Source organism: Cinclus cinclus, chromosome 14 (genome assembly GCF_963662255.1).
Source record: "Cinclus cinclus chromosome 14, bCinCin1.1, whole genome shotgun sequence".
Taxonomy (NCBI): Eukaryota; Metazoa; Chordata; class Aves; order Passeriformes; family Cinclidae; genus Cinclus; species Cinclus cinclus.
The window spans coordinates 12,282,025-12,307,216 of record NC_085059.1 but is presented as its reverse complement, the minus strand read 5'-3'; the positions used below and the strand labels follow the sequence as shown (position 1 = coordinate 12,307,216).

General features: G+C 39.2%; 1 protein-coding gene across 5 annotated transcripts in view; it reads left to right on the top strand.

Annotated features, from left to right (window-relative positions):
• The window catches only part of LOC134049552 (core histone macro-H2A.1), a 42,634-nt gene extending 17,742 nt beyond the window's left edge, over positions 1-24,892 (top strand). The window contains exons 3-10 of one of the 5 annotated variants that reach the window (XM_062502078.1): positions 2,726-2,832; positions 4,253-4,450; positions 6,290-6,400; positions 9,352-9,383; positions 11,468-11,571; positions 16,906-16,995; positions 20,072-20,246; positions 24,241-24,892. In XM_062502078.1, the coding sequence (XP_062358062.1) occupies positions 2,726-2,832; positions 4,253-4,450; positions 6,290-6,400; positions 9,352-9,383; positions 11,468-11,571; positions 16,906-16,995; positions 20,072-20,246; positions 24,241-24,406 (983 nt within the window). In that variant the 3' untranslated portion in view covers positions 24,407-24,892. Of the gene's footprint in view, positions 1-2,725; positions 2,833-4,252; positions 4,451-6,289; positions 6,401-9,351; positions 9,384-11,467; positions 11,572-13,032; positions 13,124-16,347; positions 16,450-16,905; positions 16,996-20,071; positions 20,247-24,240 lie in introns of those variants that run through there. The other 4 variants (XM_062502077.1, XM_062502076.1, XR_009933616.1 and 1 more) reach the window with 4 other exon arrangements.
• Positions 24,893-25,192: the final 300 nt, after the last annotated feature.

The following is a 25,192-nucleotide window of genomic DNA, read 5'->3' as shown; positions in this document are numbered from 1 at the left end:
AACCTGGTAGAATAACATTTCTGAAGACAGGCTGACCTAAGAATTCAAGTCCAGTCTCAATTTTAAATACTTTTTCCCACCTACTCTTTTTCCAGGTAAATCCACAGTTTGAATTCTGCTCCCTCACAGAGAGATCTAGATCTTCCTCTAATTTAAAATTGGTTTTAAAAATGGGCAAAACACCATTTAAATCTTCAGAATAAAACAGATGTGAAAGTAGTGTTGTCTGCAAGAAAAATCCAGTCAAGTAGTCTGAATTCTGTCTGCATCCAGAAAGCCTTCATTTCCAGCATTTCTAAGTGCTCTGATCTGTTGGATTTGGATTAGGTTTGTCTCTTGTCAGTTCTAAATCAAAAAACTGTTGCCTATGTTGGCTTCGGCTTGAATACCTCCTAATCCTCTTCTTTTAAATAGGAGAGTCCCCCTCTGACCAGACTTGTGTACACAGCTGAGTTTGGCAGTTCTCGGTGCTGTGTGTCTCTCTGCATGTACAAGCAATACTTGATTATTGTTGGAGAGCTGAGGAGAAGTCCAGAAGAGAAATTCCATCCTCCATGGCCTCCTCCTCTTTCCCTCTCCCCAAGCTCCTCTTTTGTGGTCCTCAACACCAGTGCAAAGCGTCTCTTCCTGAAGAGGAAGTGGGGTACCTCAACTTCCCTCAAGGACCATTAGAAAACTGTAATTTCAAAATGAGTTTCCTGTCCAAGGAAGAGGGCTTAGCACTTAGAAGAACAGTTCTCCACTGTACGAGGCAGACATTTTAGTTTTATGAGGAACAAATAAAACATTCCTCTGTGCTTTACAGGCATAACACTTTCTTAGAGTCTTTAGTTCCAGAATGACCTGTCTGCATGGCTGTGCTGATCAGTCACAGAGAGTAACATGGCCTGGCTGCTCAGCAGGGCCTGGTATTGGAAAGCTGCAGAGGTGGGGGAGCAGAGGCAAACCAAAAAGCAGTGAAGACTTCCTTGCTTTTCAGCTGGGATTAAGTCTGAGAAACAAACAGTTACATTCCTGGTGTGAAGAGGTGGAGGCATTACTCAGAGACAGAGCCTGGCTGAGGTTGGTGGGGATGCCCAGGTGTACCCAGGATTTTACCATGTTCACTGGGAGGTGATGCAGGGCTTTGCTGCCACTCCCTGCAGGCAGCTAAACCTCACATGTCTGAGTTGGGCCTTGCAAGAAGTGTGTGAAATGGATTATGCCAACTTAATTCAGCTCTTTGGAGGTGTGGAAAGCATGGGCAGGTTAAAAATAAATTAAAGCAGTTGTTATCAGCATGAAATGTTGAGTTACTTTGGGGATTTAGACTTATTATTGTGCCTCATGCTATAGTAAAGTTAATTGTGTGGTTTGAAGAACACAAAAATGGTGAAAACACACCAAAATCCTCAATGAAGTTTAACTGTAGAATATCCAGAAGCAGCTGAAAGTTTTCCAGTAAGCATCATAGCGTATTTGTTATGGGACTTTGGATGAAAAATAATTGGTGAATCATGTTAAATTCAGTCTAATGAGAAGCTGTAGTTTGTCCTGTATAGTATTACTGAAGATTTACTATGTCCTATGGTAAAGGCATGTGGTCACATCAACTTTGATTTTAGTGTTTTTTGTTTCCAGGTTAATGCCTTTATTTAGTTCTCTTTGCCTCTAAAGCAAGCTTACAGGAGAGCTCTCATGGTGTAGTCAGTTCTTAAATGTGAAATCAAGCTCATATATTATTGCAGTGTTACATTTTAATATTAGTGTGTAATAGGTACTAAAAAAAGAAAGATGTTTCCTTTTTTTTTTTCTCCTCTTTTTCTCCAAACATTACCAGATATGCAAAAGGAAGTCGACCAAACAGATTGTCAAGAGGGAGATGAAAGGTTAGATGCACATTCATTATTGCAAAGTCTGATAAGTCATTCTTTTTTAATTGTTCCCCAGACTTTCTTGTAATTAATTGCATCCTTGCCCAAGGCTTGTTGAGCTGCAGATAGATCAGTTAGCAGGTAATGCTTTAGCCTTTCTCTTCACAGATCCTTGCAAGAGGAGCAAGTTTATCTTTCCTGATTCCGTAAAAGTCATTATGTGCATAGCTGTTAAACATTATTTTGTCAGCACTGGAAATATCTTCTAAGGAAATAATTTATGAGGAGCAAACAAACATGATTCATCAATTACTTTTTCTGGTTAAAAACTTCTTCTCAGGTAGAGAAGTGTAGTGTAGCATCAGAATTTGTAATTTTAGTGACCTAACTTGGAAGTGTGCTTAACATGGTTCCCTAATTCTAAAAATGAGTCGTTGAGAACAGTGTCTTTTCCAGTAATAAAAAAGTAGAAGTGATGCAAGTCAGAACTCTCATTTGACAGGTTTGAGAAAAAGTCCTATAGAATTTGTGTTATCTGCTGTACTCTCTCTGATAGGAGAGGGATTCTAAGAGATGAGCACACAGTAGCTTTGAGAAAAACCACTGAAAAGTCAGGAATCTAGGAAAACTGCTTCAAAGAATAAAATAAAAATCTAGTTTAAAGCACAGGACTTAAGTGTGCATTTGTTCTTCTGTGATTAGACATACAAAAACAAAATTACAATTTTAGAGTTAGATGTCTATTGAGCATATCTACAGCAGTTAGGATTAACATGATGTAATTCCCATACCTTTTTGCATGGACTCTAAATAACACATTGACTTTTCTTAATGATCACATTGTAATTAAAAGGAGCTCACTGTTTCCCCAGCGGAAATTCTGGAATTGGCTGGAAATGCAGCAAGGGACAACAAGAAGGGTCGAGTCACTCCTAGACACATCCTGTTGGCTGTAGCAAATGATGAAGAATTAAATCAGGTAAGAAAATCCTCTGCTGTATGAAGACTAGGATTTCCTTTAGGGCTTCTTAAATTGTCTTTCTGTATAGCTGACTTGTAACTCAAGACCTCTGCTTATTGAGTAACACACCAGGAAGCACTCACTAGCATGCTGGCTGTGCACTCATCTTAAACATGCTAAAATGTGTAAAAATGCAATGGAGATGTAACATGATGTTTATTAGTACTAATGCAACCACTTCTGTTGGACTGGGGTATTGTCATAAATTCTTCAAGGACACAGAGAAAATCCTGCGGGTGCTGTTTTTTTGGTTGTTTTTATTTTCCCCCTTAGACAGCTGAGGACTGAGTGGGGCCTATCCTGTTCTCACTGAAGTCTGTTGTGACCACAGAAGAGCTTTAAACTCTTGCAAGTCTGTGTTATTTGCAGACTTAAAGATGCCTTTAACCTGGCCACAAAAAAATTGGCATTATTATCATTATTATTACAGTGCTGTGGTGTCAGCCAGAGGCAGTGGCTGAGATTAATGTATCTTTGTGTGAGGTGCTGTAAAAACCGATCTGAAAAGGTGCTTTTTCCAAGTCTGTGTATCATGATGGAGCAGAAAAATAAATAATATTCCCCTAACCACCCTCCTTCTTTGGCTTTGGCTGAAATTTGGTAATACTTTCCATTCATTTTCTCTTTGTAAGCTTGGAACCTCACTGAGTTGAGACTGGGGAGCAGTAAACACAAATCAGAAGGTGGGAGTACCTGGGGGACTTTGATGTTATTGTCTGTATCCTCTTGAATAGTGAATTACTCCCAGTTAGATGTACAAAAATGAGTTTAAGTGGTTTTAAATACAGAACATGATATATTTCACCTCTGCTTTTAAAGGTGTTAATGAATGCACACTTTCGAATATTGATCTTCAACTGCATATTTTTTTCAAAGAAAGACTTGGAAGTATAGAGATTTGTAAAAATGTTGCTCTCCATTTTGAAGTTACTTTTTCTAAGGAAAAAGAAATTTTTTGATGACACAATTGCAGAAAAATTCAGCACTTGGGACGTATACTGGGTTCTTCATAGTGTGGCACCTGTTGTAGTCTCAGATGGCTACCCATCTGGGCCCTCAGGTGTGTGCTTGGGGCTGTCTTGTTTTTCCTCATTGGGTAACAGCCTTCATGGCATGAATTCAGAGAAACAGATCTCAGGTGAGCCCTAGAGATGCTGACAGTGACAAGCACGTGTGCAAGAAGAACACGTGCTCCATTTATAAGTAAAATCTAGTATGTGGTCAGCTCCATTTCGTGCATTTCTCATCTCTTCTTCAAGAATAACGGTGGAGAAGTTCGAGGCAGTATACAAAATTTGCAGTAAATACTATTTTCTATTTATTGGTGAGTAAATACTGGAATTTGCTAAGTACAACTTTTTATTTTATTTTTGATTAGCTATTGAAAGGGGTCACCATAGCCAGTGGTGGAGTGTTACCCAATATTCACCCTGAGCTGTTGGCAAAGAAGCGGGGATCAAAAGGAAAACTGGAAGCCATCATCACTCCACCCCCAGCAAAGAAGGCAAAGTCTCCATCACAGAAAAAAACTGTATCAAAGAAAACAGGCGGCAAGAAAGGAGCAAGGAAATCCAAGGTAGTGTAATGTGTTTATTTTAAACCCAAACAGGCTTGCCAGCAGTAGCTGCAGAGAGTTTGACGCTGGGTCAGCTCTCCATTGCATGTGTTGTTACCAACAGTGATTTCAGTCACAGTGTGAGCAGGGGAGGAGGAGCTCTGTCCTCTCCCTGGTGCAGCTGGAGCCTGGACTCACTCCTGAGCCACCCTCAGGACCCTGGGAGTGGCCCAGGTCTGCAGCACAGGCAGATGGGCCATAAATATTCTGTTCTTTTTAAGAAACATTCTGAGGTGGGCAGAGGGTGTACCACGAGACAGAAGGGGAAAGCCTCTGGGGGCTGTACTGGTCATGCCTTATAGGTTTTAGTTTGTAGGAGTAGGAAATTTTTCTAATATGTACATGGCTGTAATGGGCTGAGGATGTTTTTTCTTTTGCAAAACAGCTACAGTTAAGCAATAAGTTAGGCAAGTAGGAAGAAAAGTACAGGAATTTCATGTGAAATGGACAAGGAATGTGAAAGTTGCCTCTGGGTCAAGCAAAGCTTCTTTATTTATCCTGTTTACTTGGTCACTCTTCTCATTGTTTCAGTCTTCTGGTTTTTTTTGAGCTGTTGAATTTACTTTTCTCCTTCAGAGCACCTATTAGTTGACACTTCAAATGCAGTGCTTCCAATAACCATGACTTACAACTCCCCCAAATCTGGAATTTTTTTACCCTGCTTGATTACAAAAGCAGGAAGTCTGTTGTGGGGTTCTGTTTTTCTTCCACACAATAAACTGTACTGTGTGCTTACTATATTGCTATTTGGCTAACAGTAAACTCCTGGGGAATTGAAATAAGACCCATGAAAATCTAATTTTCAAAACACTTGTGGAAAGTAAAGCATGGTTACAGCTTCTAAGAGCACAATGTACCCTTGCATCAAAGTAATTTTAGTTGTTCAGCCTCAGACTTACTTTATATACTTTGGAAAAGGACAATAGGGGAACAGTGGCTTGCTCAGTATTCCAGGTGTCCTTTCTTTTGCTTCAACACAGATATTGCTGAGGTGCCAAATATTTATATGAAATTGTAAGTAATATTTTTATTGAAAATGTTAAATTATTCTTGGCACCAACTGAGTTTATAACCACAGCCTTTGTGAATTGACTTCCTTTTCAAAATGTTCCTAATTCTCCTTTTTGTAAATAAGTTAATTCCTGAAACCTTTTATTTCGCTGCAGTAGTAAAGTTGAAAAAAGAACTGGTGGTTGAGGGGAGCTCCTTCTCTCTCCTCCAGCAGTTTCACTGGAGATGAAAGTAGGTGATGATGTTAAATAAGACAGAAAATTATGCAGCCCATTTCTTGCAAGCAGGCAGATAGAAAGTAGATGTATTCTTTTGACATTGTTTCTAAGGAAAGCCGTATTACAAAGGAGAATTTCTAAAAATAAGTCTGTGAAATTTGGGAGCAGCTTTCTTCACAGAAAACATTTATTCTGACAAGTGAGTTTCTAGCCTAGAATGAATGCCCACACAGAGATCTGTAATCTTTGTCCACACAAGCCATTAGAAAGCTTCTGAAAGTTGGGGGCTGTTAGTATGTTTTCCTGTAACATTTAAGACAGCTGTCATCTCAACTGTGCACTGTTGTGGGCAGGGGGAGCCACCTGTAGATCTGCAGACATTGAGGTCATTTTTCCTATTGATCCCTTCAGCTGTTATCAGGCACTTTGCTTGGACTACAGGATAAAATCCAATGCTACTGTTTGTACAGGCATTTTATTGCCTGCTAAGCATTTAGTGCATGTCATATATCTTAGTGTCATTAAACTGTTTTTCTCAGAGCCTTGAGTTAACTAACTATATTTCTGGAAGAAGAAGCAGGGAGAAGTGAGCAAATCAGCCAGTGCTGACAGTACAACAGAGGGAACTCCTGCAGATGGTTTCACAGTCCTGTCCACCAAAAGCCTGTTTCTTGGCCAGAAGGTATGATCCTGCATTTTTATATATTAATACTTACTTTTCTGTGCTGCTTGGGGAATAGCTCCCTTCTACTGCCCCCTTTTCCACAAAACATCTAGGCAAATGGATATTTCCCCACTAAGCAATCAAGGAGATGTATAATATCAGTTTTTCTAATTTCAGAGAAATTCTCTGAAACAATTTCTAAAGCATTTTTAAAAGTACATAAATTAAGTCTTCATAATTGAATACTTAATTAGAAGGATAGCCTGTGTGCTTCTAATTTGTCTCATTCATAAACAATGTAATTGTTACAGATAAGCATCTGCCAAAGAGATTATTCTAAGCATAAAATGTATTTTTTCCAACAGTCGACCCACTTCATTGCTGATGTAAATGATTTACAGGTTTTTATCAAAACCTATTTTAGACACGTGTTCATAATTATGGTTTTATGCTATGTTCTGCTTTGTGATTTACAGAAGTTAATGATGTGTAATAATGAATTATGATTTTATGAAAAGCTAGAGAGCAACAATTCTTTTTTTCCCCTGTTAATGTGATTTGGGATGTAGGTTGGTTTACAAATACATACCTGCTTAAAGAGGATCCATTTAAAGAGACAAGTCATTAAATTAATTTGGTCTTTTATCATGAAACCTGCCTTAATTTGTGGTGCAAAATTTTCTGAAGTAAAACTGCATCTTTCTGCTGTCATTCAATAATCAGATAATTGTGTTGTAAGCCATAAAAGATGAGCCATTGTCCATTGTGGAATGTAACTCCTCTGACTCATTTTTATTTCATACTGAGGTTGTTCTCCATTTATCCTCCAGTTTGTTTGCCAAGTTTAACATGCATGAGAGTAACATTTTTTTCAAGACTTCTGATTTTCCATATTTATTGTTACAGCTACAGCTAGATGGCTGGTTTGGTAGTATAGTGGGGTTTTTTGGTTATTTTGTTTTGTTGTTTTGTTTTGTTTTTTACTCCTTTAAGGAGGTGGTTTTCAAAAACATTTTGATAACTAAATTAGAACCCAAAATTTTTAGTCTGCATTACTGTTTCAAGAAAGCAGTTAACATCAGACTTCTGGAGATGATTTTGAGCTCATTTTAGTTACCATAGGAAACCAGTAATAAGACCTAGTGTTGTGTTCCAGCAAGACTGACCCAGCAAATCACTGGGGCTTTACTGTTGTGCTCAGTGGAAGAAAATCATGAACTCCAGGACTGCTTTAAGCTTTGGTTGGCAAAGCCAGTGTCTGTTGTAGAGCTTCCCATTGAATCCTAGAACTGTGGAATGAACTTTCTGGCTTTCTCATTCACCTTGGAGTCCAGCCCCCTGAGAAAATAACTGTTGTGATACATCATTCCCTGCACTGGGTCCTTGCCAGTTAGCACTGCACACAAGAGGGACCAGGTGTTTTAGCCTTTTGGTGTAACACATAATGAAAACAGAAATTAAAAGAAAATGAAAAGCTGTTTGTCTCCTATGAGGGAAAACTCCAAATCAAATAGATCATGTTCTGAGGGTTAGAGAAGGCATTTGAAGAATTGCTGCTGAGATCAATCAATCACGATCTTTCAAACTTCCTGTGACATTCTGGAACACCTTTCCAGCATGTCTGTTTGGTTTGCAAAACCATTATCTGCCAGATCAGAAAATCCTTTGCCAAATGATGAGAAGGAAGCTTGGTTTTGATATCATACCATTTGTAAGTGTTTAATTGGAAAAATCTTTTTCTTGGCTCCCTGATTACAGAAGGGAAGGGAAGGAACTTATTTGCAAGAGCAACTCTTCATCCTTCTAATAACCCAGATTTAATTTGATACAAAAAACCCCACAAATGAGAATGTTGCAAACCTAGGTACTGTTTGGTTTTTAAAATTACAGTTATTTCATTAAATCTATAGGTAACTGCTGACATTCAGCTGGAGCTTCTTAGAGGTGATGAAATGGCAAAGAACCCTTCAGTTATACCTGTAGAAGTTTATTAGTGCCACATCAATTACTAAAATCTAGTTTAATATGTAGATGATTGCACATCCACAAGTGACATCCCAGTGGAAATGTGACATTGCACACATTAATGAGTTTGTTTTTCCTGCGAGGATTACAAAGTAGAGGCAGAATTGCAGGATCTCAAGTTTAAGCTTTAAGGTTTGGACTTTCCAAGAGACCTCAACTTGTGGTCTGCCATAGGCATCTTCAGTTTTCAGTATGAAACTCATACCAGAAAAAACTTCAAGACTTTTAAGGTAATTTTGTCTGAAATTAGAAATGCCAGGCTTGTCCTAGAAAATACTCATGGATGTGCTAAGTGCCATCTGCATTTTATATAACCAACTTTTAATTGAAATGTTACCTCAAGTTACATCCATTGTTTGTTGCTCATGTATATGCAAGTTGTATCTATTAATTTTTTTAAAGTGGCCCTTTAGGGGATCACTTCTGCCTAATACATGTTTCATACTGTTGGGCAGTAAAATAGAGCAATTACTCATTGGAGGATTTAATTCCACAGGAAAAGTTCTGATTCATTTTTTATTTGTTTTTGGCAATTGGATAGCATTGAGCACTAAATGCAGAATTTAGTAAAATAGTACTTAGCTGCCTACACATGCTATCAGTCATGGGCAGCTTTTTGAGTATTTTCTGTTGTTGTTAAATTGAAACTGTAATTACCAGCTGTTACGTAAATCCCATATATGAGTGGGCTCAGGGATAGATTTAAGGTTCAAAACAAAAACAGTCTGCAGCTGATAGATCTGGGGCAAAAACTTGTAGAGCACGGAATTAGGAATTAAAAATACCCTTTAGAGAATGAGCAAAATATTTTTATGAACATACTATAGTCTCCACAAAACAGTCATGGTGTATGCATGTTTTGCTGTTTTGTTTTGGTTTTTTTAATTTTAAAAGTCATGAAGTTTTTTTAACATATTGATTTGATTTGACTTTTTTTTAAACAGCAGTTGCTTGTAGTCAAACTCAAGACTCAAACTCCAATATGAATAACTCATGTGTGAAGTATTAAAGGATTCCAAGCTATTTGGAAAGAAAGCTTTCTTAGATTTTACTGCAAATTCCTGAACAGACACGTACTTAAAACAGGGCTGAATTACACTCATTTTTTGTCAAAATCACCCTAGTTTGAGGTCACATAGTTTACTTAAGCAACATATGCAAAATATATGAAATTGCAGGCTTTTAAAAAGAGAAAGAAGGCCAATGCATAGAATCAAATTAATGAAATGGAAATATTTTTTTCAGGAGGATATTGGCCCCCTTAAATGTCCCATTCACTTGTATGGGTTTCATGGACTGGTTTATATTCCCTGTTAATAAATTAACATACACAAAGAAATTACTTGAAGAGTTAAGTTTAAGAATGTGGGCTGCAACAAACAAGAGAAAACACTCTAATATCGATGATACAAATTGCCACACCTGAAGATGTATGTTATGTTTTGTAGGCTGAGGGCTTTGGATTAAAAGGAGAGCCTGGCTTAACTGCAGCTGGTTGCAGGAATTGCATAAATGAATGAGAGCTTTCATCTTCATGGTTGCTTACTGTATCACCCAAGCTGCTACTGAAAAAATAATTTAAAATACATATTATAAACGCAGGCGTAGGTCATGCTGTAGCTAATGTATTTCCCCAAATGGAAAAAATCTGGAAAATCTTTTGCACTTTTAAAGTATTTAAAGTTTTGTCAGTAGTAAACTCGGAGCCTGTGAAATCAGACTTCCAACAGAAGGTACAAAGCAGTGTAACAGCCTGCTCAAACCCTGGTTAGAAACTTTCCATACCTGCAGTTTTGACCTTTGCCAAGTTTAGCATTCCTGTTAGGTTGCCTCAGATTGTAGAGTTGGCTCTATGGTGTGGGTCACATCCTATGAGGAGACACCCAAACTGTATTCTAAGATCACGTAGTGCAGATGTAAGGTCAATCTCTAGATCTCTGTGCTGCCCTCCACAGTTTTCTGCATGCCTAGGAGAAATCATCCTAATTTATAAAAAAAAAGAAATTGAAAGACATGCTTGAAATACATGGGGGTATTTAGAGGAGAAAATGGGCATTAATGGATGGGGTTAAAAATCTCCACTTTCATAAGGGACAAAAGGAAGTAAAGCAAACAAAATAAAAACTAGGAGCAATAAGCATGTAATATCATCTGCCTGCTTTCAGTACCTCACAAGGCATACCCAAAGGCTGCAGAACTGTAATGAGGACTGAAGTGCTGTAATGCAGGATATGGGGACCACTGATAAAGAAAGAAAAAAAATACTACATCTCCTTGTTGGGATGGAGGAATTGCTGGAGATAAATGTCTGCTTTCTTAGAGACAGGCTTGTGCTTGCTGGCCTAAAAAAGGAGGAGCAGCAGCAGCTTTGATCCTGTTTCAGTGCAGAATGGTCCCAGCACATCTCTAATTGATGCTTAAGGGATGCTTAGGGTGTCCTTCATCAGTTCTTGTGGAAGAAACAAATACCCTCATTTAATGGCAGAATTGGAATCACAGAATAGTTTGGATGGAGCAATCAATCCCACCCGCTGCCATGGGCAGGGACACCTTCCACTATCCCAGGTTGCTCCAAGCCCTATCCTGGCCTTGCACACTTCCAGGGATGGGGTACCCACAGCTTCTCTGGGCAGCCTGTGTTAGGGCCTCACCACTCTCACAGTGAAGAATTTCTTCCTAATATCTAATCTTAACCTCCCCTCCTTCAGTTTAAGGCAATTTCCCCTTGCGCTGTCACTCCATGCCCTCAAGAAAAGTCCCTATCCAGATTTCCTGTAAGCCCCCTTTAGATACTGGTTCATAATAAGAATCCCAAAGAGTGATCAGCATAAAACCAAAATAGAGCTTACTAGTAGATACATTAATGTTTTCCCAGCATGAACAATGTTTGAGTCTTGTGTTTGAATTTTTTTGGGGCTAATAACCCTTTGTGACCTGCCTTTTATTTTGCATATTTGTTTGCAGTGATGCTATCTCCATCTGTGTTGCAAAGCTCACTTTTCTGCAGCTTCTCTGTGATTTCCCAGCTGTCCTGTTATTTCCCACCTCATGCTTTTCTTTTCAGCTGAACCTTATTCACAGTGAAATCAGTAATTTAGCCGGCTTTGAGGTGGAGGCCATTATCAATCCTACCAATGCTGACATTGACCTTAAAGATGACCTAGGTAAATGGGGCATGGGTTGACACAACTAACGGTCACATGGAAATTATGGAACCCAGAATTTACACTCTAGGGCTTCATACCTTTAATCAGAGCAGAAATTCAAATCTTGCAGGTCCTGCTTTGTTGAAGAACTATATTCAAAATGCATTTTGACCAATTCTGAAAACTTGCAGCTATTGCTAATATTCAAGCTGATTTAAGTTCAAAAAATTTAAATTCTTTTCCATAATGATCATATGTGACTGTTAGCTATTTTGGGGGGTTTCTTATTTGGATACTTTGAGGACTAAAATACTTTATTGTCAGGTTTTTCTCAAAATAAGCAGTTTCTCCATTCTACCTGCAATCTCAGGGGTTTTATTTCAATACTTAGAGTAGGCTTAAAAATTTTGGAAAGTATTTATTACATAATTAGCTATCCCAAAATCTTCCATACCATGATTTGATATTTAATTCCATTATGTTTCAATTTTTCCCTGTCACTTTTACATTCAGCTGGAGACACATACTGATATTATACCAAGAGTGATTATCATGGGTGGAGAATCACAAAATTAAAGCTCTTCTCTTGTTTCAGATTGGCAAGAAATAAAAAGAAAATCCTTCTTTAACAGAAGTTTATTCTTCAGCAAAACAAAAATTGCCTTTCATGCATTATGTACTGTGTTCCCTTCTTTTTTGCGTAGACCTGCTGCTGTCTTTTTTTGAAACTTCCTTAATGGAATACAACCCAGAATTCTAATACTTCTGCATTTCCTATGGGAATGTAGAGAAGTAAATTTACAAGAGATAAGGTCTAAGAAGACTAATTTTTATATCAGCCTTTCTTAGAAATATATATATTTCTGCAAGTGTCTTAGCCATTCCAGCACATCATTAAAATATATGCTTTACTTTTAAACACCACAATTATTTGTATTTGTTACAGCAAATTCTGTACAACCCTGGCTGCAAATACATAGTTTCCTACATGTGAAGAAAATTGGCATTTTTAGAAACAAAATGAATGATTTTACATATGAAAATCAATGCCCGTCAGCTTATTAGTGCTGACAAAGTGGAGAAACTAATTATTTTGTTTGGCGTGATGATCCTGAATTTCTCTTTTTTAAACAGATTCCATATTTTAATGTCATGCTCTGTGGGGAACTGGTTGTTCTAGGTTTCTGCAAAGTGAAATGGGGCATTAGCTGATTCTAAAACTTTGGAAATTATCTCATGTAATTGCTCTGACTTGTCATTTTAACATTTATTTGATCATGTCATACTCAATATTCCTCTTCCTGCTCCCTACACCCCTTTCTCTACACACACCTGCACACACAACTCAGCATACTCCTTTGGCGCAAGGTTTGGAGGTGCAAAGGTAGGAAAATATGGACGTTGGTACATGTGTAAATGTAGAGCCTGTGCTGGGTCTCTGTCCAACGTGGTTGATATACATCTGTTTACCTGTTGTAGTTGCAAGTTGTACAGGCTGACATTGCCACGATCGACAGTGATGCTGTCGTTCACCCGACAAACTCTGACTTCTACACCGGTGGTGAAGTAGGTAATGGCAAGTTCAGTGCTGCGGAGTTCGTATATGTGTGCATGGTCGATCAGCAGCCACCAGCTTGTTGTAGCTATGCAGATTTGCATTCATTTCTCACTTCCAGCAGTCCTGACTGATCATAACAAGAAATGAACAATTACAAACCTAGTGAGCGTTTTTTGGTTTTTATTGCCAAATCAGCCTTTCAGAAGTAACAGTGGAGTGCACCACCAAAATTGAGGTGCAGGAACAGTGTGTTAAATGCAGGCACGTGACCGAGGAAAATTAATTACGACATTGTTGGTTTGACTTGTGCCTGGTTTGAATGAGGTTTGAGTATTGATCTTTAGATTTCTAACCAGTTCCAGTGCACCCTCTCCATGCCAAGTTTCAGATGTTCACATCTGGATTCATGGGCTGGATCTAACCTGTCTGTATTTTCCAAACTCTTTAAGATTATCTTTATGGACCAGTGACCTTCATAGCCCTGCTCCACGGTTCTCATGCCCACAAGCCCAGGCTTGTGCTGCATACACATCAGCCACCTGAGCTACACCGATGAGAGAAGGCATGACAGGAAACAGGACAGACCTCTTAATTCAGCCATCTTAACTGTCCCCTGAGTAGCTCTTCTCCTTGCCCTTCTCTTGCCCCTCTCACATACAGAATCTTGAAGGATTTTATGAAAGGGTAGGAGTACTATGATTGAACTGCCTTGGTAATTTGAGAAGCCAAATCAGAATTTGAGCCAAATGCAGAAGTTGCTGGCAATGCTTAAGAACAAGTCAGCTGATCCCAGCCACTGTTCTGCATCTCATCTTGACCTCACCATCACTGTGAGAATGGGCTCCCCCCATGCCTGGGGCCTTATTTTGAATACTGACTTAGAGGGAGACGAGTCCTACAGCACCTGCTTTTTCTGAAAGGGCTGCTTTCCAAGTAACAAGCAGAAAAATGTAGCTCTGGTCAGCCTGTTGGGGCAGAAGCACTGCGACTTTGCTGGCTAAATAATATGCAGAGTGTCATAGTAGCCTGTACCTGAAGAATATGCTTCCAAAGTCTGTCAGACCCATTTAGCTGATGTGCCTGTCTCCTACCCTGTGACAAAGAAATGCTTTGCTACCCTGCAAAGAAAATTGTCTCTTGAAGCTGGACTGCTCATTCCTTAGTGTAGGTTCCTGCTGCCTCTGACTGCTGTAAGAAAGAATAGAAGTGCACAAATGCTTAGCTTCCAATGATTAACTTTTACCCATCTAAATTTTTTTTAATTTTTTTTGTTGATTTTTTTCCCTAACAATTTAAATGTACTGGGGGCTTATCCTGAGAATTTTAGAGCCTAAATTTCTGCTAACACTGTTTTCAACACTGATACCAATGCCTGCTTGGAAAGCATGAGATAATGATCTTATTCTCATGGGAGTGGCACATATTTATGCCTGTGAGCGAATAAACTACTAACCTTGAAGCTGTGAAGCAAGACTTCCATAAGGAAGCTTGCTAGTTTGGTGGAAAATGGTTAAATACAGTCTGTCCCTTGCCAGATTAAGCTAATTTACAACATAGATGTCAACTATAATTTTAATATAAACCCTCACTATTAATCAGAAGAAGAGCATAATTGAGGAGTAAATGGAGAATATTTCACTCATTCATACCAAATATTACTTTTTCTCTTCTTTGTACCAGATCTGCAAGAAGAGAGCTCAGTGGAATAAACTGATGTGGTTGTTCATTGCTTTTAATTATAAATTAATTCCCAGTAGAAGGGAAAAAGCTGATCCTTCTGGAATGAATTAAACCAAACTAGGCTAAATTCCATTAAATGTACAACAGCTTTGCAATGGCAAAGAAATTACCTACTTAATAGAACTTTGCTGTTCCTAGGTTCTGCACAAGGCTTCATTATGTTTCCCCTTGAAACAAGAGAAATTAAGGATTATGAATGTCATGGGTTTTAGAATTGATCAGAGATCACAGACTCATGGGGAATATAACTGGCATATATATAAATAGGAATGATATGGAAATATATACAACAAGAATATATCTAGAATGCTAGAATGGAAGGCTGTTTCATTCCCTCCCCATCCCTTCTCAGTCAGGTTGATTTTATAAGACCCTGGAGTCAGCCACATCTGCTGGATGGGCTGAGCAGAAAGGCACAGGGTGTTGTGCTTTATTCACTGCCTTTGAAGGGCAGAGTGCTTCCAAGCATCTCAGTGCTGCTGTGGATCTCCTTTCCTAGCACTCTCCTAAAGACACCTCGCTGCCACAAATAAAGTCATTACTGTCTTTTCTAAGAGATTTGTAACGTGATCCTCCCACTCAGTTGCACTAGGATAAGGATCTTCAAGTTTCAAAAAACTCCTAGGAGTTTGGCTGAAGTATTTATATTTAAAAGTTTAAATGAGCACAAGGAGCAAAATACACTCTGACCTACGCAGCCTGACCTTGCAATCCAGTTTTTGGCAACCCCAGTTGTGAACTAGTAATGAAAAAAGCCAAAGAAAAGGCATGGCTTTTGTAATTGTCCTCAGCTTTTGTACACCAAAAGCAATAAACTCCCACTAACAAAATAGACTCGGGGTCACAGATTCAGTTTTTGAATGGAACACAAATGCATTGTTTTTAACTTCTCAGTTTGGAAGAAATTTAGCCAAACAAAACAAAAGCATCTTGCATTCTTCTTAGTTCCTAGAGCTATAACCTGGTTTAGTAACTGGAATCTTGGAGGAGGGACTCTGCTTCCTGGAGCATATAGTATGTGCACTTCCATCAGAAATTGCATTTTTTTCTTTCTTCATCAGTGGAAGTAAGGGGTGTCACAAAATAAATGTCTAGATATTTAGAGATCCTAGTTTTGAATTTTTGGAAGTCAGTTTTCAAAGCAATAGCTCAAATCAGAGCTTTTATGATATCACTGCTTTTTACTTATCTACCATTATAATTAATATGCACAGTGCAAAATTACGTGGGATGCCTATGTAGTTAGGAAAATGCTTTCTTGGGCTGTTTTTTCTTTCATTAATATTTAAAACTAGAGCTGCAAAATAAGATCTAAACCATTTAGTGATGGACTGCCTTTGTAAACAGCAATACCTTTTGGTTGCCTTGATACACTGCACAGCTCTTCTCCCAGAATGACTTTGTCCAGCTCCTTAGTTGTAGTCAGACAGGTTCATTGGAGGAATGTGTTCCTTAGAGATTCTCCTTATTTCTGAGGCTCTTCCTCTTGGTTAAAGGTGGCTCAACAAGCTGGGCAGTTACCAAGTAAAGCAGCCCGCTGCACTCACGAGACTGTTTCATTCCTGGGGCCACCTGTTGGGGTCAGGGACCAAGATCAGGTGAGTTTCAAATTCTTATTGTGGCAAATGGCTCTTTAAAACAATTTGTAAGAAAAGAGGGGAAATGAATCCTAGGGGAAGGAATTATTAACCTTCAGCCACTGTTGAGCTAGCACATTCTTCTGGAACATTTCACACTAAGAGATGCACATGAGAAGGAAGAAGGTAGGGATGTCATGCCAGATATTTTTTGATAGTAAATTCAAGTCTGAGAATGTTAGCAAGGGATACCAGTGTGAGGTTTTTGGGTTGTTAGGGTTGTCTTCATGTTCTTTCTGTTGTTGTTGTTGTTGTTTTTAATGACTAGCTAATTCTCAAGTCCCAAAAGGTTTAGATCTTACTTTGCAGTCCCCAAAAAATGTTTGGGCAGAAAACTATAGAGTGATGTAACAAAAGCAAGTGATGAGTCACATGTCTTCTGAGATCAGAGGTGTAAACTAACAATTCTCTGTTCAGGGAGCACTTTGGAAAAGAAAGGTGGCAAGGAGTTTGTGGAGGCCGTCATTGAGCTCCGCAAAAAGAACGGGCCATTGGACATAGCCGGAGGTGAGAGCGCGCTTCGGGACCCTGACCCAGAGCTCTGCGGGCCTTGGGGCTTGGCTCACACAGCCCAGCTCCTCCAGCAGCAGCACTGGGGCTCTGCTGTCTGCAGGCAGCTCCCAAGGGCTGTATGTTTGTATTCTCCACAGTTAAACTGCACACATTGCATCTTAAGTAACCTTTACCAAGGCACCTGGGAAATGGGCAGTGCTATAGTGTTACAGTAAAGGCAGGCTGTTCACAGGTACGTGCATGCACACTCAGTGTTCATCATTAAGGACAGAGTTCAGAAAAGCAACTAATGAGATGCTTATTTTTGAGTCCAACTCTGTTAAACATCTGCTTTGCTGAAACGCCACTGGCTTTCACTGAACTTAAGCATGTGCTGGAAGTTCAGCATCTGCTTGGGTACTTAGTTTAATCAGTGCCAAAATCATCACTATAAAAGCTTACGACTTTCTGATGCCTAGTTATCAAAATTTATGTAATATCAGAGAAAAATCTACTATGTGAGTAATAAAGTTTGATAATGGCAATATATTATTTTAGACCATCTGTGAAATTGCTGATCCATGTTGTTCATATAGAAGGCTGATTCTGCCATCTGTGTTTATGCTATAAAAATAAATACAGTGTGCACAGTTTTGTAAACGAATCCTAACTACAGCTGAAGGGGAGATGTAAGAATTCAGCTCTGACAGGAAAAATTACAACTGTTTACTTCTGGAGTTTAATACTTTGGGGGTTTCTCCCTCGCTTTTTAAAAGTTTCTCTTGGAATTTTTGTTCTGCGAAAATATGCAGAATCAATTACTCACTTTTTTCTTTTTACTAACTTCTGTACAGGATTTCTTAGCAGCCCAGGCCAAACTGCTCCAAGTAGGTGGCAAATTGAAGAGAGAAGTTCTTTTTCTCAGCTGTTAGTGCATCCCTCAGATCTGGGGTTTGCTTGGCAGTTTTACTTGAGGGCAGCTCTGCACTGCACTGGGATAAACTGGATGTTAGGGACTTGTTGGAGGACTCTAGAGCAGAACTAATACATCCATTTTTCAATCCTACATGTAGCCAGTTTTCAGATTTCTCCATTCTGTGGGATTCCCTTTAATCTACCCTTAACCAGAATGCTTACCTGCAATGTGACTAGAACAGAATAAGTCCATAGTTGGCTTTCTCTTTCTTGTTTCCCATTTTGGTGCATTTGCATTTGAAGTGAGGGACAGCTGCTCTTGATAATGAACAGTTGTCATCATCAGAATCCTAATGAGTTAATTAGTGACTACCCTGGAAAACACTCCCTGAGAAATACTAAAGTTGGTCATGTGTATCAGTACAGTATTTTATTCTTTCAGGATGAGGATGATATCCACATTTCATATCTGACTAGAGATATGTCAGCTGCTTTTAATTGATTTTTCTTGGATTTATGATGTATTCTGAATCTGCCAACATTTTAGTTGCACGTTATGACAAATTAACATTGCTTAACACTGAGGCTATTCAACATGTTGGGACTCTGCAAACCCATAAGAATGCATGTGCTTCCATTGTCCTTCAAAATGTTCTGGTTAACCCCTGGTCAGGATCCACATGACAAAGTCTATTTTCTCTTTCCTGCAGCAGCCACGAGATAGTATCCATATGTGATGATCATGTGCAAAGAGTTACTTTTACTGTATTTAAATAGCAAAATGCCTCATGAACATTCCAGAATGGAATAGAGGATTTCAGACCACTAAGCACCTTTGCAAAACTGATTTTTTAATTTAAAAAAACCACAACTTACTGGTATTTTTTATGGTTTTGTGAAGACATAAGCTGCCATTTTATACCTATGCTTTTGTGGAGTATTTTAGGGGCTAACTCACTGTGAAGGCTTGCTATAGGCACTTGTGAGATTTCAGGTAGATGTTTTGATGTTTTTCTTCCCTCAGCTTGTGATTAGGGTGGTTTGCTTCCCTCCACCTTATTTTTATTATTTTTTTTTTATTTTAACAAACTGAAGTTAAAACTTTTTATTTGCAACCACAGCCCAGCGAGTTCAGAAATGACGGAGATCCTCTAACCCTGGTTTCTGGCAGGCAGAGCACAGTCTGTTGTTGCTGTGTGATGGGAAGTAGTGAACCCAGAATGTGTTCTCCTGCAGAAAGAGGCCTCTCATCTGGAGAATCCCTGCCTGTCAGCAGTTTGTAGGCAGGGTCTGCTGCATCTTCTTAGTCCCCACATATCCTTGGTAATATTGTGGTGATAAGATATGATTAGCGTAGTAAAATGTTTTCTTCATTTCTTTGTGCATACAAGGCCTGGCCTGTTATTGCACAGTGTGAATCAAGCACTGCAAATCTGTAAATGCATCCTCTCCACCCCTCTGTCAAGAATGTGATGCAAGAGAGAAACTAAGCCCAGCATTGTTCAAGTGATCTTGGATGACCCATACACAGAAATGCTAAAATAAGGCCAGGCCCAAAGTCTTGAAATCACACAAAATGTCTTAATGATAGTTATTCAGAGACAAAGATGGAAGGAAAGCCAGAATCTTAATTCACCTCTTTTCCATCCTTCTTTTGGGATTTGCAGAGCACTAGTAGCTCTGAACTGCTCCAGTTTGGTCTGGGATATGATCAGAAGCCAGCTGAACACACTGTACATTTAGCAGGAGAAGCTGAAGGTCATTCAGCTCCTTGTGCCTGTCCAGCATCCTGGTATTTACTGTATCTCTGCTGTAAACCCAACCAAAGCAAGCTCATCCCTTGTCTGGGTTTGGGTTCAAACAGATACTGCCCTTCTCCTTGCCCAGTCCTCAGTATAAATGCACTTCCTTTGATGTCAGCCACGAATTCTTGCTCTCTCTTAAATAAGCTCGATCCTAGCTATGATTTATAAATTATCACAGCAAAATGCAGCTGGAAGTGGAAAATACAAAGTCTCTGTAATCATGTTATATTTTAAGGCTGTGATTTGTAAATCTAAAACATTCTCAGGGGCTGAAGGAATGTCTGTTGATTGTGTGCTATTTCAATCACATGTACACTCCTTTAATCCTAAAAAGAGGAAAGTAATTATGTTTCATTTTCAATTCTTCCTAGCTGTTGTCAGTGCTGGCCATGGACTGCCTGCAAAATTTGTGATCCACTGTAATAGCCCGGGTTGGGGCTCAGACAAATGCGAGGAGCTGCTGGAAAAGACGGTGAAGAACTGCTTGGCTCTGGCTGATGAAAAGAAACTGAAATCCATCGCGTTTCCTTCCATTGGCAGTGGCAGGTAAGGCTGTCATGCAAACCTGATGCCAAATAGGTCACATCCTCTAAGTGTCATCTGATGTTCCAGGCCCTTCCCAGGTACAAAACACATTGCTACAATGCTGGCTTTTTTTCTTCCTTGTTTAAATCAGTTCCCTAAAAGAAGAGTTTCTTCTAGCTTTGTTCAGGTAGTGCATGGAGCCTGCAGTGTTTTCCTTAGTTTAGTGTTGGCAGATCTCAGTGATCCCTGCAAATCTTAAAGCATCCAAATGGGATAAAAAGCATAAAGTGAACTTACAAGAGAGTATTAAAAGACTTCTTTCAGACTATCAATTCATTCATATAAATTGGAAATGTGGAAAAGAACATGAAGAAAGGTTCTCTTTTGCCTGATTTTAGTGTGTAAAGAAACTTACCTGTAAAACTTACCTGTCTTACGATGTCCAGAAGACATGGCTTAGTGTTTGTTTAAGCAGCAAACCTAAAGTGCCTTGATTCTCAGGATTTGCAGAGTCACTTTGAGTTTTCATCCAAAATCCATAAACTGAATTCCATGCAGTTTACATCACAGGACTATTTAATTAAAAAAAAAAAAAAAACACCAAAAAAAAGCCCCTTAAAACCCTTGCCAAGGTCTTTGAAAGCTTCAATCTAAAGTTCAGGTCCTTTGGCTCTATACAGTGTGCTCAGTGCCTTTGAAAGTTGGATCATGTTCCTAAGAGTCTCAGTCCAGACTGACTGCACCTTTAGTCTGAGGCTCCTGTATTTGGGGTACAGAGGAAGGTTGGGAACACCTGGCCCTCATTGTTGGCTCAGTAGGAAAATCAAGGGCCAAATCTAGGCTGAATTACACAGTTGTGGCTCTTAACCCTGAACAACTGAACCTCTTGAGTTTGCCATGAAAGAAGTTGGCTGGTGTACAAGAATATTCTTCCCATTGTGCTGTGTTGCAACACTAGATTAATTCTTGCATATTGTGTGGCCTAGGGCAGGAAACAGTATTTGAGGTTTTGGGTGTATGACAAGAAATAAAAGTTTCATTAAGATGCTAAATTTAAGCAACTTGCATCATAAAAATCTCCAGCTAAGGTTAATTTGCATAGGTGTCATTTTAAGGAGATAACTTGAGAATACTTTGCATAATAGAGAAATAGAACAGAGGGTTCATAGTAACCTGTTGGATTAGCTGTCAGAGTCACAGGCTGGTCAGTACAAAGAGAAGCTCTGAATCACTCTCTGAGAGAAACTATTCTCTCACGGAATAATATGGAGAGTGCAGAGTGACTGTGGAACTGGTTATGTAAAAGTGGGACCACTTAGAATATCTTCCACACAGCCCTGTCTTTTCTAGATAGCTCCCAGCAAAGAACCATTCCCAGCCCTTATTATGAAGTGGGTACTGGAAGATGATGCAGCCTAGAACAATCCTCAGGATTCACATTCTGTTCTGAAATCTGGTTACTGACAGGCAGGATCTGGGGCAAGTTCTCCACTCGGCATATATGTGTCATTCTTACTTGAGCCAGTTGAAGTGGTGCTTTTAAAAGATGGAGAGGAATCAAAAGGCCTTGGGTAATATATGAGGCTATGTATTTTTCCTTTTTTTTTTGGTCTTAAGTAGAGATACTCAAGCATAAGTTAATTTTTGAGAGAACATAATATATTCTGACAATACTCTCTACTTGTTTTTATGAAGTCAACAGCATTAAAAACAAAAAAGTAAAGCTTTAAAAGATAGCAAATGCCAATGACACCACATGTATGCAGCTGTTCTAGTACAGGCATCTGTCAAGCAGACATCACCCAGTAAACCCACATAAACAGTTTCCTTCTCTTTTATAGTTGAGGAATGGGATTACATGAGGGCAGTTCAAATAAATCACGAGGGGAATTAAAATAGCATACTTGTAGCATTCATTGGGCCAGATGCTCAGCTACAGCCAACGTAGGGAAAGCACAATTTGGGTGCTGTTCAGAGGTAGTCTGGAGTTCAGCCTGGTAGGGCCAGCAGGAGAAAAGGGAAAGGAGAGTTAGGGACTGAACACGAAATTGTCCTCTGAGAAGGGATTTCATTCTGAGGCTCTGACTTTGATCTGAATTGACATTGATTTGGTTAAAGTCCCAAACTGCCTTTTCACAAGAATTTAACTCGGACCTATAGATCAATGCATAAGTCTTCTTTTTCTTTCAGCCCATACATGGCCATCAGGCTAGCACCTTTCTGCTGTTTTTTCTGCTCTCTTTTGTTTCTTTTTGGTAGAGGTGTCCTGAGAGATGGATTGTTGCTAGCTTGCCTGGCACTGGGTCTTCCTTTCAGCAGGCCACTCTTCTTTCATGTGCCCTGGTGTGACCACCCTGCCAGAGCACTTGGAAGTTGTGTGGCTTCAGAGGCCCCTGAGAACACTTCAGAAACAGTGTATGTCCACATTTCAGTGCTGCCCTGCATGACAGTTCAGGAGCAAAATTCCTGGAAGATCTCTTCACTGTATGCCAGGACGCAGCATTCATAAGTAACCTGCAAATGCTTGGGTGTGAAAGCTGCTGACTGCTAAGCAGCTCCTGTGTCAAAACTGCTCTGAGTTGATTAACTTCTCACACAGCTGATAACCCCTCACCAGCTCATTGGGCTTCAGAATAGTATGAGCTTTGCACACAGTGCTTTTTCCTTTTTCTTTTATTTTCTTCAACAGAAGGAAAAAATCAGGCATTTTCAGAAAAGAAAAAACAGTGTAAGCTGTTTCATGCTGTCATTTTCGAAATACCACAAACATTATCTTCAAGACAACATGTATAATATTGCATTACGGGCAGGACTGACACAGAATTGCTCTCTAAGAATGTTTTTTGCTAAGGCAATATGCAGCAAGTGGGCAGTTACCCTTCACATTTGGTGTGTTGCAGCACAGAATAAGAGGTAGGTTACAGCACCATTTTGTTAGCAGTGTGGTGCTTCAGTGAGACAGTACTGAGAAATGCTCACATGTTAGATCCAGAGGTGGATTTCGCCCAGCTTCTTTGAACTGCTCAGAAAATGCTGAGAAACTCATCCAGCCATGTAATCTGTGTATTTGTAGTATTAACAGTACACGCTTTATAATGGGGAGTATTAACTACCACTATCTGTAAGTGCATGTCAAGGAACCAGCTGATGTTCGACAGGCTCTTTTTCAGGTTCTTTTTGGGTGCTACTCCTTATGGAGTGGTCGTGTCCCATCACCTTCAGACTGACTGTGGAGAGCACAGCACTTAGGCTAGGGGAGGGCTCAGAATTGGGCAGGGTAAAACCACTTCTGGGTGAGTAGCAGTACTTCAGGAGTAACACAGCAACAAAGTTCAGGCCACATGCCAAGCAGTTACCAGGTATAATTCCAGGAGTTTGCCATGACCTAAAAAGTTCAGGTCATAGCTTTGTTCAGACCATTCTACTTGTGCTTGACTTGTTTTAAGATTAGATGAGTCTTTCAGACAAGGATTTCTAGATTAAAATTTGAATAAGTTTATAAGAAAGGTTGTCAGGTTAGGTCCTGTAAAATCATGTGCTTAGTTACTGTTAGTAGTGGTAAGACCATATTGTACTTTAGGTCTTTTCATGTTTCATATTCTATATCAAGTTCTCTGTCCCTTTTTACTTTTCTTTAACAGTTGCTTTGCTTTCAGGACAGGTTTAACTTTGCAGCTCAAACACATACACTGGTTCCCAAAACACTGCAGGCTCTTGGTTTACCTACCTGTTAAATGAGAGTAATTGACCTATCAGGTATCATGAGGTTCAACATATCAGTGTGTGTAGACGTTGTATTCATATTTTGGGAATGCTTTTCTTCTGTTTGAGCATTTTAGGTCTTGCCTAAATCAACAAGTTTGTAGCTTCTAATTCAGACTGCAAAAACTGGCTTTTCAGCTTTATTTACCATGAGGTGTCAGAGAAAAGCTGGAACCTTCCCTGGGAGGTTAAACCATCAAAAGTTGGTTCAGCAAGTCTTCATTTTCTTCATTTATTTTCTCTCTCCTTCTAGAAATGGCTTCCCAAAGCAAACAGCTGCTCAGCTGATCCTGAAAGCCATCTCCAGCTATTTTGTGTCAACAATGTCCTCTTCAATCAAGACAGTGTATTTTGTGCTCTTCGACAGTGAGAGTATAGGGATATATGTGCAGGAAATGGCCAAACTAGATGCCAACTAAGCCTAGAAAGCTACAGTACCAGCCCCCTCTTCCACCCATCAGCACCCCATATCCTTAACTCATTGTGAGGCAGAGCATCCCTTATTTTCAGTTTTGCTCATCTAGGGAAATAAAGTTGAGGGTTTTGTTGTTTTGTTCTGGACTTTTTGTTTTGTTTTTCCTCTCTAAACTGTTTTATGTTGGCACTGATAGTTGGCATTAGTGCTCTTAATGCACTGTTATACCAGGCATTGTCTGAAGTTTGTGTAATCTAGAAGATTTTATAGTTTTATTTTAATGAAGTATGGATTGAAGCAGGAAGCTGTTAGGAATACGTAGTCTTTTACTTGTGAAAGAAACAGGCCAACCCTATTTTGTAACTGTGTTGTGGTGCTTTATCAATACATCAAGTGGCGTTCCTTTCATTTTTTAAAAGAACAGATGCTATAAACCTAATTTGTGTTTGTTTATTGTCTTTAATGATTCTGGAAACAAAAATACAGAAACCCTGTTGTCCTTAATTATATTTACAATTTTGAAACTGTGTGAATTGATTTAGTAAAATGTTTGAACTGTTGCTCTTGGTATACTTGGATTGATTTTTCCTTTAAGTCTTTATTTTTTAAGTTCTGAAAAGTTAGCTGTGAGAGGGATGAGGAATACCAAATATTGAAAATGTGTAGCTTGAACTCCTGCAAAGGTTTGGGGTGTTGAAATACTTGGAGCCTTCAAGTGTAGAGGAGCAGTGAAATGAATAACAGAAGGCAAAGTTCAAAATATAAAATAAAAGTTATTGTAAATATATAC